The sequence below is a fragment of the Pteropus vampyrus genome, unplaced genomic scaffold (genome assembly GCF_000151845.1).
Source record: "Pteropus vampyrus isolate Shadow unplaced genomic scaffold, Pvam_2.0 Scaffold220, whole genome shotgun sequence".
Taxonomy (NCBI): Eukaryota; Metazoa; Chordata; class Mammalia; order Chiroptera; family Pteropodidae; genus Pteropus; species Pteropus vampyrus.
Window position 1 is genome coordinate 2,809,069 of NW_011889001.1, and position 14,795 is coordinate 2,823,863.

Below are 14,795 nucleotides of genomic sequence, written 5' to 3' on the forward strand. Positions count from 1 at the left end.
CCCTTGTGTGAGAGTCCTGTAGGGCAGGATTTCCCGACCCCCTGGGCTGTGGACCAGTACCAGTCTGTGGCCTGTTACGAACCGGGAGGCATAAGTGAACAGCAGGCAAGCTAGCAAAGCTCCATCTGTATTTGCAGCGGCTCCCCAGCACTAGCATCACTGCCTCAACTCCACCTCAGATCATCAGACACTAGATTCTCATAGGAGCACCGGTCCCAAAAGATTGGGGACTGCTGCTAGGGTCCCAGAGGACTGTGAGAACTCTGGAAAGGACTTTGAAACAGAGAAGTCTGTACTCAAATTGCTTTAGCCTCTTACCATCTGAGCAACATTAAGCAAATTACTGGACCTCTCAGGGTCTCACTTTTATTATTCTCGTCTGCTTGAAGGAGGGATCACATCTTTATTCTACTTTGGATCCCTTATACAATGTGTGCACAAGTACTCCGCAGTTACTATCTTTTGGACTGAACCATATCTCTTTTGTAAATATCTTAATCTAGTTTTTTGTTTTATTTAAATAAGTTTCTCTGTCTTCAAATCTTTTTAAAGGTTCTTCAAAATTCCTTTTGAGGCTATTCAGTTTTTGATTTACATTCATCTTCCTATGCTTTAAGTTTTCTTCCTTTTGCATAGGTATGTTTCTACTTTCAAAAATTTGGTGCTGTTTCTCTATCCTGGCAGCTCCACTTAGGTATTTTTAAATACCTAAGTATTTAAAAATACTTAGATTTCTTTCTGACTACTTAATGTTCTGCATTTCTACTTTTTAAAATTAAGCTCACACTTTGTTGTCATTATTTTTTCAGAAATTAATATTGCTTTGAGATAAGAGCCAAGGGAGAATGGGGAGAAATTTCATTCCTGTTTACAGGGGAATCAGTGTGGATAGTTCCCTTTCCCCTCCACAGGGCTAAAGTTAACTGTTTTGTTGTTGCTGGTACCTAAAGGCTGAATCAAAATTTCTTACTACTCTTCAATTGCTATTCATCACTTAGGTTCAAAGAGCATACCTAAGGTTATGTAGCCGCAAATTCTGAACTAGAAATGAGATTCCTGATCCCTAAGCTTAGGGCTTTGCTAATCAATGCTTCCTTCCTGTCATGTCATTCTTTTGGAAATAAAACAAGAAGTTCTGGGTAGCAGAGGTGTTAGATGCCTCGAGTCACATTTCCCAGCTCCTCCTCACTCTGATTTCTGTAATGATGGCTCTGCTGTAAGCTCAGATTCATGCTGCCTGTATCCCTTTCCAAAAGCAAGTCTACAGATTCTGCTCATCTACATTAGGTTAAGGAAGTCCTCTCTATTTTATGCACAACTACAATCCAGGAGGGTAGAGAGTTAACAGCCCCCAGAAAAACCTCAACCAATACAGGATGGAAGTAGTGAATAAATGCTCCAGCCTCAACATGGATATCCAGAGGGGCATTCTGTACATTTCCCAGAGGTCTTCTAGGAATAAGCAGTGACTTCAATAACAAACCCTTATATTGACTTTTTCTTCTTTCTTTTTCACACTCTTCAATCCATCAATTCTTTTTCACACTCTTCAATCTATCAATTCCTTGGAAACACTTCTCAAATAAACTACCAGCATCCAAATCATCACCCCAGGATCTGCCTTTGGGGGTTGTCCAAACTAAGCCAAAAATTCACTCAACATTTACTAATGACTATTCTATGTTAGGCAGTGAGATAAAAGATGTGGAAAATAAAATTCCTAGTGTCTGCCCTGAAGGGTATAATGGGAAGACAAACAGGTAAACGATTACAAAAAAATTACAATATATTGTTGGAGATGCTACGTTATGGTGGCAAGAATAGAGTGATGCATGAAACAAGAGGAAGGGGTCACATGACCTATACTTGGGGGATGGGCTTCCAGGAGGATGTATTGCTAAAGCTAATGGATGAAATATAGATAAAATACAGTTATAACAACTTCATATCATGCAAATGTCAAATGAAAATTCATTTGATACCTCTGCATAAGTGTTATTCTCTGCTCTGTTGTGGTATGCAGTACATGACATAATTTTAGGTGATACATGGATGGACAGTTAAACTTTTTTGTGGTTATTATGTTAATGTGTACTAGAATAAAAACAAGGAGCACAAAAAATTTGACTTTACAGAGTATTACAGTTTAGGATGAGGCTAAAATTATTTAATGATTTGACCTTGGCTTTAAAGGAAAATATTGAGCGAGTAATAATATGTGGGTGCAGATTGGCAAAGATTGTGTGGGTGGCATGCAGATTACTGCAGTTTGAGAAATAGTGTTTTAGCAGAAGGAAAATCTAAAATGAAATTCCTGCTTTCCAGAAACTCAGAAGTTTGTTAGGGACACACAGACCCATAAGCAAGGATGATTAATGCTACAATAAATATGGAAACCAGTACAGGGGGAAGATAGGAAAGTAGTAGGGAGCAAAGGAGAGGCTAGAGGCTACAAGATCAGTTGGAAGGCTATTGGTCTAGTCCAAGGGTGAGGTAATAACAGCTTGAATTGGGGAGTGGCTATAGAAATGGAAGGAAAACAAGTAGTATAACAGGTTCATTGCAACCATTCTGTGAAAACTTGCTGGTTGCCAGCAGCACGAAGATGAAACCTGTCCAGCCAAGTCCAGGGTAGTTTTGTACACACACGCGCGCGCGCGCGCACACACACACACACACACACACACACGTACGCACGCACACACGGAGTGGGAGACCTGAATTAATCGATCAGAAAATACTATAATTAGAAGCATATTCTCATTTGGCTTCAGTTATCAGAGCGTTTTAGTGTGAATTACTCAGACATTTATCCCACTTTTTTCTACTTGATTCATATACAACGCTTTCTACGTGGAAGACCTTTACATTCTCCATTTTCATAACCCATATTCTACAGAAAACTGACTTCAAGGAGGTTAAGTAACTTGCTGGAGGTAATGTAGCTGTGAATGAAATAGCGAGCATTAAAACAAGACGTCTGATTCTAGAGTATCTATTCTTAACACACCAGACTAAATAGGTAGGGCAGTCAATGGTAAAGCAGGTCACATTTCAGCGTTGGAATGCGAGACACTCTTATCGGTGGCAGAAGACCTTGCACTGAGATCACGGGCTCACCGCCTGTAAAAGGAAGATAATGATGTTAGGAGTTTAGCGCGGAGAAGAAGTGAGATAATAAATGCGAAAGTGAACTTCGAGTTATGTACGTGGCCCCACATACTAGTTTTTTTTGGAATATGAATACGCGAACTCGTAACTGCTACGAATCAGTCTGTGAAGCCTGTAACATCCGAGCTAGACCCCGCCCCTGAGGCTCCGCCCACTTTGAGCGGCAGGTGGGGCCGACAGATCTTCTTTGCGCATGCGGAAACTGCTGCCCGCTCCCACCTCCAATCCAGGCCGAGAGTAGCTGCTGTTTCTGAGAAGACGATTCGTAAGCAGGCACCTGGCGCGGTTTCCCTGTGCTCTCCTCTCTGCGGGTGCTGGCTGTACTTCAGCGGAATCTAGAGCGTTGCCCCTTCTCTTCGATCTACCTGACTTTCTGCAGAGGTGCCTGTCGTTGGCCCAACAGTTCGCTGTCGAAAGTGCCGGCGGCCGCGCCGGCTCCGGCTGCAGCCGGGTGGGAAGGCTCAAGATGGCGTGCCTGTTGGAGACCCCAATCCGCATGAGCGTCCTCTCGGTGAGTGACCCGCAGCAGCCACCCGCCACGAAGCTCGGGCCCGGCTGGTAGCATACACCCCCAAAGCGGCGTGTCTTCTAGGCACAACCCCTTGGGGTCGCCTCCGGCTCACCTTTGGGCCGGAGAGTGAGAGAAGGTGGGCGGGCGTGATAGACGGGACCTCGGCCGAGCCAGAGACGTCTCCAGCTCCCGGAGCTCCCACCGATGCCGGTTCTCAGGACGGCGTCCAGCGGGCGTGGTGGTTGGGCGTACGGACAGCGGGCTTGGCGACGCGGCTTTGGCTTTTCCAGGCGCTTCACTGAGCTTTTCTCTTAGCGATACCGCTTCTCCCGGGCCAAGGGCTCAGAGCGTCCTGTAAGGCGCCGGACTTGCCGCTGGCCTGAGAACTAGCGCCCACTCTGCCCCCCGCGGCTTTGGCAAGAAGAGGCTGAGGCTCCTGGTTCCCCAGGGCCTCCGAGCTGCCAGGCCAGGTCTGTGTGGCTTCTATCGCGTCCCAGCACCGGGCACGAGCTAGAGCAGCTTGGTTCTTGGCAACGAGGATTTCATATCAGTTGCAGAGTCTCCTAGTGTATGTAGTTATTTAAGTCCCTTTTCTCTACTCTGGAAGTCGCAGCTCTGTCTAAAGGAACCTGTGCCTTCCATTTTTTCTTTTAAGGGGAGTCAGACATTGAAAAAAAGAAAAGATCAAATTTTCCTATTATTGAAAGAAGGGAATGTATTGACATGCCAGGAAGTAATACCTAGGGTGTTTTGTTTTGTTTTGTTTTGTTTGTTTGTTTTAAGCTTAAAAGGCAAAAGCAAAACATGACTTTCACTGTGTTGCTCTTGAGAGAACCAGGACCAGAGGTGAAAGTTACTGGGCGATAACTTCGTAGGGTTTTGCAACAAATTAGATCCGTTCAACTCTGGTCAATTTACCGATGGTCCATTTGCTTACTGCTGGAGACAAGCAGGCAAACAAACGCTGGTTGGCCGTCTTTTCGGCTTGTCGTAGAAGTCTATGTGATATTGAGAGATTGGTTGGATTGTAGATGACTTATCAGGTTCCTAGAGTCTGCGACTCCAACTGGTTTCTTTTCTCTTCATTGACTTCTCCCACAAACACACTCAGCTATCTGGAAGCACCTAGGATATTTGCTTATGATTCAGGGTTAGAGCATTTGGCATGCTGCAACCTTGATAATTTAATTGGGAGGGGGGCGGCTATCAACAAATTTGTCTCCTAATCTATTTTAGCAGTCCTTTTTCTTATTTTCAAACTGCAGCTGGGGAAATACTGTTCACCTAAGTATTGAATCAGATTAGCCCATTCTCCATCTGACTGCAGTACCCAGGAATGTTTTGTGGAAGAGCAGGCCAATGACTTTTCCCTTATGTTTTTTAAGAGAGTATGCATTTTGACTGTTCTCAATCCTTTTTTAATATCTCATTTATCTTTCATTTCACCTGAAGCTTCTTTACTTTTTGTATATTGTCAACTTGTATGGTGCATACAATTGAAAATTTGATTTATTTCACTCCTTCAGTAAATAATATTTCCTGTTTAATTTTATTCAAAAACTTCTTGAAGTGTATTCCCTACTTATGTTGGGGATTTGCTTCAGCCCTAGTCTCACTGGGGGCTTATTTTCTAAAAAAGACTTCACAGTTCCAAAGTCTGGTCTGTCTATTCTTCTTCAGTCCAAGGGCCTTGGGAAATCAGAGCTTTGGATAAATGATTTAAACTGTTTAAACTCACTGAGTATACTAATTTAAAGTGAAGCCTGTTCCTTTCAAAGTATTACCCAGGGTGCCACTTTTTGAAATACAAAATACAAGTGGAACAGGAAATATTAATCAAAATTATCCTTAAAATAATTGATTCCTTTGATATGCTACTTATTGTGCTACTTATGTACAAGACCCTGTAATGTATATTAGAGAATGCAGGGATGAGATAAGATATGCCCTCAGGGAACTCACAGTCTGAATGACTCTATAGCTTTATAAACATAATTCCAGCAAGGGGCAAATCAAATGGTTTTATGGGTGCTCGCCTCTGAGAGATCTCATTCACTCTTATAACTTTAACTGTAATCAACTCACACAGGTACATTGCCAGCCTTGACTTTTCTCCATCTAGTCTCACATCTTCAATTGTGTGGATGTTATCCATCACTTTTAACAAAGCACGTTCTGTCTCCTGAGGACTTAGTCATGACTTCCAATTTCTGTTAATGATATTATCTTTAACTGATCCCTTACTGTAAACTCCTTGAATCATCTCTGACTCTTTCCCCTTTCATACTCCTGTATCTGCTCAGCTTTTAAGTTCTGTTGGCTCTTTATTCTCAGTGTTTTTCACATCTGCCTGTTCCCATGGTCATCCTCTCGTTCAGGACCTTATTCGTGCCTGCATTACCAGTGTCCTTGCAGGTATTTTTACAGCCTCTGGTGTCTTACCCTCTCAGTTCAAGTTAATTCTCCACATTAATTTTTCTATAGAATACATAGTACACACCACGTCTATTTTTGAAAATTTTAGTATTTTTATTGCCGAAGGGCTGACATTTTATTTTTAGCTTTGGATATAAGAGTCTTTATCCTCTTCACGAACTCTCTCTCCCACATAGTTGGCTTTTTCAAATTGAAGTGACCTAGGGTTTTTCCAAACCCCCATAACTCTTATTGTCTGTCTGCTCCTTCGTACATATGTATTACAGCTTTGTATAGGTTTACTCACGTGATGTACTTTGGGTTTCTGTCATTTGCCAGGCATGGCACTGGGTTTGGTAATACAGTGGCAGGCTACACAGACCTGTCTGTGCCCTTTTGGAGATTTTAGCTTAATGGGGGAAATAGATATCAAATCATCACACAGTTCATTTGGAAATGGCAGTTAGTGTTACCAGTGAAAAACGGGGTGCGGTTACAAGCACGTAATAGGGGAATCTGATCTAATGTGGAGGGCAATGAAGAGAGTTAAGGAGGGTTTCCCTGAAGAAGTGACAATGAGCTGAGAGTTCAAGGATGAGTAAGAAGTAGAAAAATAGAAGAGCATTCCAGGCAAAGGGAACTGCTTTTGCAGAGATCCCTAGGCCATTAATAGTTATTCTATCTTCTTAGTAAATTAATTTATTTTTCTTCATCCTACTACTATATATACTTGGTATCTTGCATATAGTAGGTACTTAGTAAATGTTTGCTTGAACTATCTATTTTGGGGATTTGGACAAACTCTCCAGTTCTTTCTAGGGTTCACCATAATCACCCACACCCCTCTTTGGTTAGCATCACATCACCCTTTTCAACAAATTTATAAATTCTCCCACGTTTCCCAAATTTTTGGATGCTTTTACATTGATTGCATTTTTTAAAACTTTATTTTGAAGTAATTACAGTTACGGGACCTTGCAAAGATAGTACAGATTCCTGTGTATGCTTCACCCAGTTTCCCCCATTGGTAACATTTTATATAACTATAGTACAATATTGAAACCAGGATATTGGTATTGATGTAAGTATGTGTATAGCTCTGTATCATTTTATCACATGTATATGTTTGTGTAACCACTACCACAGTCAGGATAGTGAACTAGTCTGTTTTGTTGGCCTCCAGCTGCATATTGATTTGCTCTCTTACATGGGCAACTGACAATAGTTTTTCTGAGAAGTTAAGCCCAACTGTTCTAGAAGCATGAATTTGGCCTCTCTTGGTTTTTAGTAATAAATAAATGCAAAGTAAAATTCTGGTTGGCACATTTAAAAATTTGCTATTATTTTACTTTACAAAGCACCCATAAGAACAGGGTGGAGGTAGTCCTAAAAGAAATTAATCACTATGAACTTCCTAATCTTTACGGTCAATGTGTGAAGAACGGGAGATGCTTATCATGTTTCTGATGCTTGCTGTCTTGTTTCCGAGGAAAGATTGCCACCTAAATTCAGACAGTGAGTTCTCAAGAAGTCTTTGAAGCTTTAGCAAGAATTAGCAACACCTTCTTGTAGGGTCTTTTGATTTCACTAGGAGATCTTGCCTTTCTGTCGCCTCTTATTCTCATTAAGAATTTAAAAATAGTGCCAGGGGCCAGGAATTTCAGTGGTTTTGCCTTGTACCTCTTTGATTTCTGATTCGGCAGTTTTTTTGTTTTTGTTTTTGTTTTTTTTTTTTTACAGTGCCATCTGTCACATCGTCTTGTGGGTAAAGGTATGGAATTATTGACAAAGGAAAATTCTGTTACCTCTGGAAATTGGAGAACAGCTGCCTTCACTAAGCATTGTTACTATGATCATTGGGACCATTTAGATTGGAATGAAAGATATTCCAAATAAGAGCTGTTTTGCAGAAACAGCCCTCCTACCACATGTATCTCTGATAAAGGAAAAGTGTTTTGACCTCATTCTATAAAATCAGAAGAATAAAGAATTAGCTATATACTCAGATACATTCATATTATAGTTATTGGGGGAGTGGGGATAATAAGACTGTCATGCTTTCTATTAAAAATGAAAAGTGCTCCAGTGGGAAGAGTTTCCAGCCTATAGGATCTATTAATATTTGGAGGTCTTTACCACCTAGAAAATTATTATAGAACACATGATTCTTTTGTTTTATGAGTGTTCTAAGACTTTATGAAGCTTTCACAAAATTTTAAGTTGTGACTGATAAGTGGAATGAAGAAAAGGAAAGCGTTGTGAACATGATCAAGCATGATTCACAGGAATTTTACCTTTGCAGCTAGGTGGTATCACCTGTTGAGATGCTGAGGATTAGGAGAGGATTGTGTTAGGGGATTAAGGAGGAAAAAGTTTAATTTTGGACATGTTGAGCGTACAGTGTATTTTGGACTTCAATTTAGAGGTGTCCAATAGGCAGTTGGATATTTTGAAGTGTGTTCCATACCAGATAGTTCTCTAGTTCTCAGGGGACAGCTGGGTGTTCTACAATTTAACTCAATTCTGACACTGTCTACCAAAAGATAGTGTCATATCTCACAGGTTAAGGGCTCAGTCTTACAAGACTGCTCCTGCTTCAGACACCAGTTGCAAGTCCAAGTTGTTCTTCTGTGCCTCTGACCAACCAGCCATAAATCATAGGTTCCCATGACTCCCTCCTCGGGTTCTATCATTTGTTAGAACAGTTCACAAAGCTCAAGAAAACATTACCAGTTTATTATAAATGATATTATAAAGGATACAAATGAACATCCAGATGAAGAGGTACATTTAGCAAGACTGAAAGAGTCGCGAGCATAGGTACTTCTTTTCCTGTTAAACTGAAGTGTGCCACCCTCCTGGTACATGGATGCATTCATTCACCAGCCTGGAAGCTCATCAAATTTCCTTCAAGAGTTTTTATAGAGCTTTACTCTTCAGTCCTCCCCACCCCCAATTCTTCCTCTTCCCAGAGGTTGGTGGGTGGGACTGAAATTTCCAACCCTCTAATCACTTGGTCTTTCTGGTAACAAGTCTTCTCCTGAGGCTTTCTAGAGGCTCCAGCCTAATCATTCATTAGCATTAACTCAGGTGTGCTCAAAAGGGACTCCTTTTGAATAACCAGACACTCTTATAAGGAAATTCCAAGGGTTTTACGAGCTTTGTTCCAGGAACCTGGGACAAAACCCAATATATTTATTATACCACAGATACAAAGGTCTAGTGTTTAAAACTGTACTGCTGATGATTATTTGGGAGTCATCAGCATATTTATCAGTGGTTCTTAACCTTTTAAGGATAACAGCCTCAACACTCTTTCCTGGAAAAACATGCATTTGCCTAAAGAATCACATAATTTCAAGGGGTTCATGGATTCCGTGAAATCCACACATCAATCTTGAGTTAACAGTTCCTATTCTTTATTGATCCCAAAATCAACCACAAAAACATATAGCAAAATTTTAAAGTCATGTAATTTTGAAATGGTAAAAAAGTGTAACAATACAGTTTTAAAACTCATGTAAGGTATCACATGGGGGACTTGACTCTGAAGAATCAGTCTTTTGCCCAGAGTATGTTAGTGATCTTATGTTAGGTGTATTATATCTACAAAAAGGGTTTTGTGTAGCAGATGATGTAGCAGGCCTAGGAGGCAGAGCTAGGTTAGTTGGAGATCCAAAATAGGACAAAGTTAGACATTGTGGGCCTGGGCACAAGCAGAGTTGCATAGTTGGAGATCACAAGTGGCTCATGATATTGGCATGATTGTTACTGGCCACAGTGTGGATGATGGATCAGATAGATTCTGAGTGGTACTGTAATAGGAAAGCTAATATACCAATTGCTGGAAGAGGTGGGCTGAGTCTGAGTCAAGCACCATGGATAGCTCCGAGGCAAAAGTGTTTACTGGCCTCTAAGAATCTGAAGCAAGTAAGGCTTTTCTTTCATCAGGAGGCAGCTTTCCTGTCTGGGCAATACTGCTTCTGGCTCTGCCATGAAAGATGGTAGTCAGGATCTCTAAGTTCTTACATGATCGCAGTCTTGAATAATAATTTAAACTTATGGTCCAAGACAACACCGTACCCATGTCTAAATAGCTTCACTCTGTTATGTCAGTATCAAAAAGTAGGCATTTGAATGCATTCTAGTGGATTTCCTGGACAATTTATCATCTTAGGAGACATTTAAATGAACCTCAGCAAACCCAGAGAATTTCTCAATCTTTGTAAAACTCATCACAACCCTTGTCACTCTTTGTCCCAGAGACGGTTCTTGCTCTCTTCGACTTCCAGATTATGCTGTTTGCACCGTAAGTTCTTTCTTAGTACATTTATTCTATCTGGAGGGATCTCTTTTTGCCTTTCGGTCTTCAGACATTTTCATCTACACTGAAGAATAAACGAATAGAATTTAATAGTGAGAGGAAACCTTTAAGGCCATGTAGACCATATAGCTCTTTGTGATTTGTACCATACTTTAAAAGGATAAACATTGCCGTACCTGATTAGAAAGAAACGTGACTGTTAAATTGCTTCCAGTTCTTGTGACCACCAAAGCATGTCTATAGCAATTGTTAATGTTATACAAGGGCTGGCTCTATTAATATTTTATTACTTAAAAAACTCACTGCAGAAAAAGTAAAGACTATTCTTCATATCCCTTTTAATCTAATTTCACCTGATTTTTCTATTCTGAGAAAAAAATCATCTTTTGTTTGAGTGTAAAATTATGAAGCCTTTTCCTGGAAGAAACCTGCAGGTAATCTCTAATTCATTCTTGGCATTTTTTAAATTGGGGAAAACAGAACCAGAGAGGCTACTTTCTCACTGTCATATGCTATTATGTAAAGTGTCAGAGTCAATTTCAAACACTTAAATTAAAAAAAAAAAAAATTGTGTGCACAGCTTTGCATTTTAGGATTTTTCAAACTATGTGTACTGACTTACATACTGCTTATTTTAAAATATATTATTTTACCATGTAAAGCCTGATTTTTCAGTCTTAATTATTTATTGAGCAATCAGGGTTGCCTCTTATCAAGACGATTAAATTTAAAATTACATATTTAAGTATTTTCATGATTATGTTTGTGAAATTAAAGCAGAATATATTTTAGCAATCTTGGTTGTCATAAGTATGTTACATTCTATGCTTGTGAGACGCAGCCAAACTGAAAAGTGCTATTTTATAAAGTTTCCAAAGTTGCTAGAGGCTGCAGAAAAGCAGAGCTTTGATTAATCTGCGGAGAGAGGATGCTTTGAACCTCTAGAAACACCAAAGAGTGAATTCATAATTTAAAAAAAATTTTTTTAAGGATTAAAAATAGTTGCAAAAATACTGTGTGGTGGGCCTGAAAAAATCGAATGAGAATTTGATTGAGTTAATGGGTCCAGAAGTTCACCAGAATACAAGAAGTAGAAGAAAAGAAGAGAAAAGAAAAACAGCTGCCAAAATCTTGGGTTTTAAATAGTACGAGGGCATATTTTTTCTTCTAAACTTTCTTCTTTTGGGAGGCAAGTGGGAACTTTGGAATACATTGGATGGCCATGAGCTGTCTGCAAGGAAAGTTAATCTTTGTTGATGATGTTATCCTCTTTGTATTGTCTTGAAAGGAGGCAGATATTACCTTTTAAAATTAGAAAAGAATTATGTAGCAATTACTTTTGCTTAATAGGGAAATAAATCCTTTGGCAGAGAAATACTATGTATCACCAGAACTCTTCAAGCATCATTGAGGCAGCTGTATTTAGGATCTTTGAGTTTAACTGTCTCACCAGAAACAAAGGGAGTACATGTGATTTGAAATTAAGGCACAGTTTAGTATCGATTTCTGATATTCTGGGTTGTGGAGGACCTAATCTCTTTAGGAGCAAATACAAGCACATCAAGTGTTCTTGGGCTTTAAAATGAATAATTGTGAGTTTGTGACTTATCTAAGCAGTGTACTTATTTGGTATATCAGAAAATTGTCAGTGACAAAAGGTAGCATTTTTTTTTTTGGACTGAGCGTTTTGGAGACATCAGAAAATCAAAATTTTGTTTCAAATTGGGGGATGGGAAGAGTTTCTGGGGCTCACAGTTGACTCATTGATGTTTTAGTTAGTGGTTCCCAACTCTACCAGACTTAACACCATCTTAAAACATATTTTGTAGTACATGCTTTGCTCTCCTGAAGTGAAATTCATAAGTAAGATAGTTGTCCTCTTATGTAACTTTTTAAGAGTTCTCATAATGTCCTAGCTGTATTAAGGGAGAAAGCAGTAAACTATATCACTTAAATAAGTACTCAGACACTACTAACCTAGCAGGAAGTAATAAAGTAGTGATATATGTGCAAATGTATGTAGTTTGGTTATTGAATGCAGACTGACATAGGTATGTTTAATGGTTACTTAAATACAATAAGTAGTATTTTTTTTTTATGTGACTTTCTGAAATTAACAGATTTTGGTAAAGTTCCTAATATGACAAAGTACACCCTTTTTTGTATTTATATAGGAGTTGCAGTCTTGGAAAACTGATTGTATGGTAAATGATAAAAAACGTATTTTGTGTTTATATGTAAAATGGAGTTAGTTTCTAGGCTCAAATACTTAAAAATGGGTTCCTTGCCTACATGACTGCATAGTGGAAACTTTTTTAGAATGTGGGACAATTGTCCCATGCATTGCAGAACATCTGGCATCTTTAGTCCTTGCCCACTACATATCAGTAGCACCTGTTGTCGTTTTGACAGCCAAACGCACTTCCATGGATTTATAAAATATATCCTGGGGATTGGTGCTGTCCTGTTCAGGCCTGCTGAGATGCTTAGAGCGTGGGACTCCAAGTGGTATATATCTTAGTGTACCACTCTTGCACCTCTCCTTTTCCTGGCTTGTGACAGTGTATGGTATAAAGACATGGGAATAAAATGTGCTATTAAACATTCATCCTCCAGAGTATGTATAGCCTTCTAATAGTCTAAATTATTTATTGTGTTTATTGCTTTTTATCTTTCCTTGATGAAATGTAAGCTCTGCAAAGGTGGGCTTTTTTGGGTGAAGGGATATCTGTTTATTGCCTAAAACAGTGCCTGCATAGCTATTTAAATATTTGTTGACTGGCTGAATTAGAGTACAACTTCAGCTTTGTTTTGTATTTCCAAGTGCATACTGTATCATTATAATACTAAATTGCATTTCTCGAATATGCCACGTTGTTTCAAAATTCTTTTGTATGTGTGTGCTCTGCACCTAGAGTCCTTGTCTTTTTTTTTTTTCCTCCCTTTTTTACCTGGCAAATTAATAGTAGTCTTTCAGATTACTCATCCTCACTACTTAACATCACCTCCCATTGGACCCCTCATTTCAGTACGTCAGTTAATTGTATCTTTAACTTAAAAAAAAATTTTTGTATCTTCTTTTATGGTTACACTTATCATGTGTAACTTACTTACATTTCTGCTTTCTTTCTGTGCTGTTAACTCCTTGAGGGTAAAGAACTCTATCTTATCTCTCTATTACCAGCACCTAACATAATACCTGGTAAATTAAGATATTCACATATTGAATTTCAGCCTGAAATAGGTTTTAAACTGAATCTTTATAGAGTTCAGTCATCCTATTTTTCTTTTTTTGGTTGTGTTTCTTTCATCTCTTCCCCAAACCAAGATCTTCTCTGAAATGCTAAATGATGAACATTATGAACAATTTTCTTTTGAAGTTCCTAGTAGTTTGTGGAATAATGGATATATTAAATTTGATTGACAATCACTTGTTTAAACACTAATTTCTTAGGGTTCACAATTCCCCTGTTGAGAATTATGAGTTTAATTTCTAAAGAACATATGAATTAAATGAGACAATAGATATGAAAATGTTTAATAAACTGTAACATGCTAAACAAGTGTCAAGTACAGGTATTATAAAAAATATTTCTTGTCTGTCTACCTTTTCTTTCTGGGTTGGTTGTATGGGAGAGAGAGCACTATAAAATGATTACTCCTTGAATAATACTCTTTGGTATTCTTAACTATGATGTTATAGTCTCTTTGTGTCCATGGTGTAACACCTAAAGTTAATTATAAAAACTGCACAAATGATTGCTTCGTACATTTTGAGCATTTTTAAAAATCTCAGGTAATGAAAAATTTAGATTTTTAAGTTCAGCACTCATATACTTATTTATTTCTTGCTAAGTATTTAGCTTGCTCTGAAAGAAACTGTTATTAGGTGAGAAAATGTATTTTTGTCTGAATAATTAGGCTTTAATCATGCATATGCATATGATTATGAATAACCAAGAGAGGCATTAGTATACTTGTAAAAGCAATTTTTTTGTACAAAAATAGAATTCCTCTGAAGTCAGTATTTGTATGGTACTTTTACAGTTTACAAGGGGTTTTACTTGTGTTATCTCATTTGATCCAGCACTCTGAATGAGCTATGTGGTAATATCACCATTTTTTAATTGAAGAAACATTCTCAGAATTTTATTTTTTTCCTAAGTCACAAAACTTATAAGTAGTAGAACTAGGATTCAAATTCAGGTCTTAAAAAAGGCCAAATTATTTGTTTTTCCTACCACACAATGCGTATATTAGAAATAAAGAACATTATGTTTCAGCGATATATACATAGAGCAAAATTTTAATGAAATAAAAAAATAGTTTGATATTTTCTTATTAATCTTTAAACTGTCATTTTTCATTATATAA

The 14,795-nt window shown here is 38.5% G+C and overlaps 1 protein-coding gene across 3 annotated transcripts in view; it reads left to right on the plus strand.

Annotated features, from left to right (window-relative positions):
* Window positions 1-3,334: 3,334 nt before the first annotated feature.
* ARMC8 (armadillo repeat containing 8) overlaps window positions 3,335-14,795 on the plus strand; it is a 96,981-nt gene continuing 85,520 nt past the window's right edge. Inside the window, exon 1 of one of the 3 annotated variants that reach the window (XM_023538378.1) lies at window positions 3,335-3,682. In XM_023538378.1, coding sequence (XP_023394146.1) covers window positions 3,638-3,682 — 45 coding nt within the window. In that variant the 5' untranslated portion in view covers window positions 3,335-3,637. The remainder of the gene's footprint in view (window positions 3,683-14,795) is intronic. The other 2 variants (XM_011373216.2, XM_011373217.2) reach the window with 2 other exon arrangements.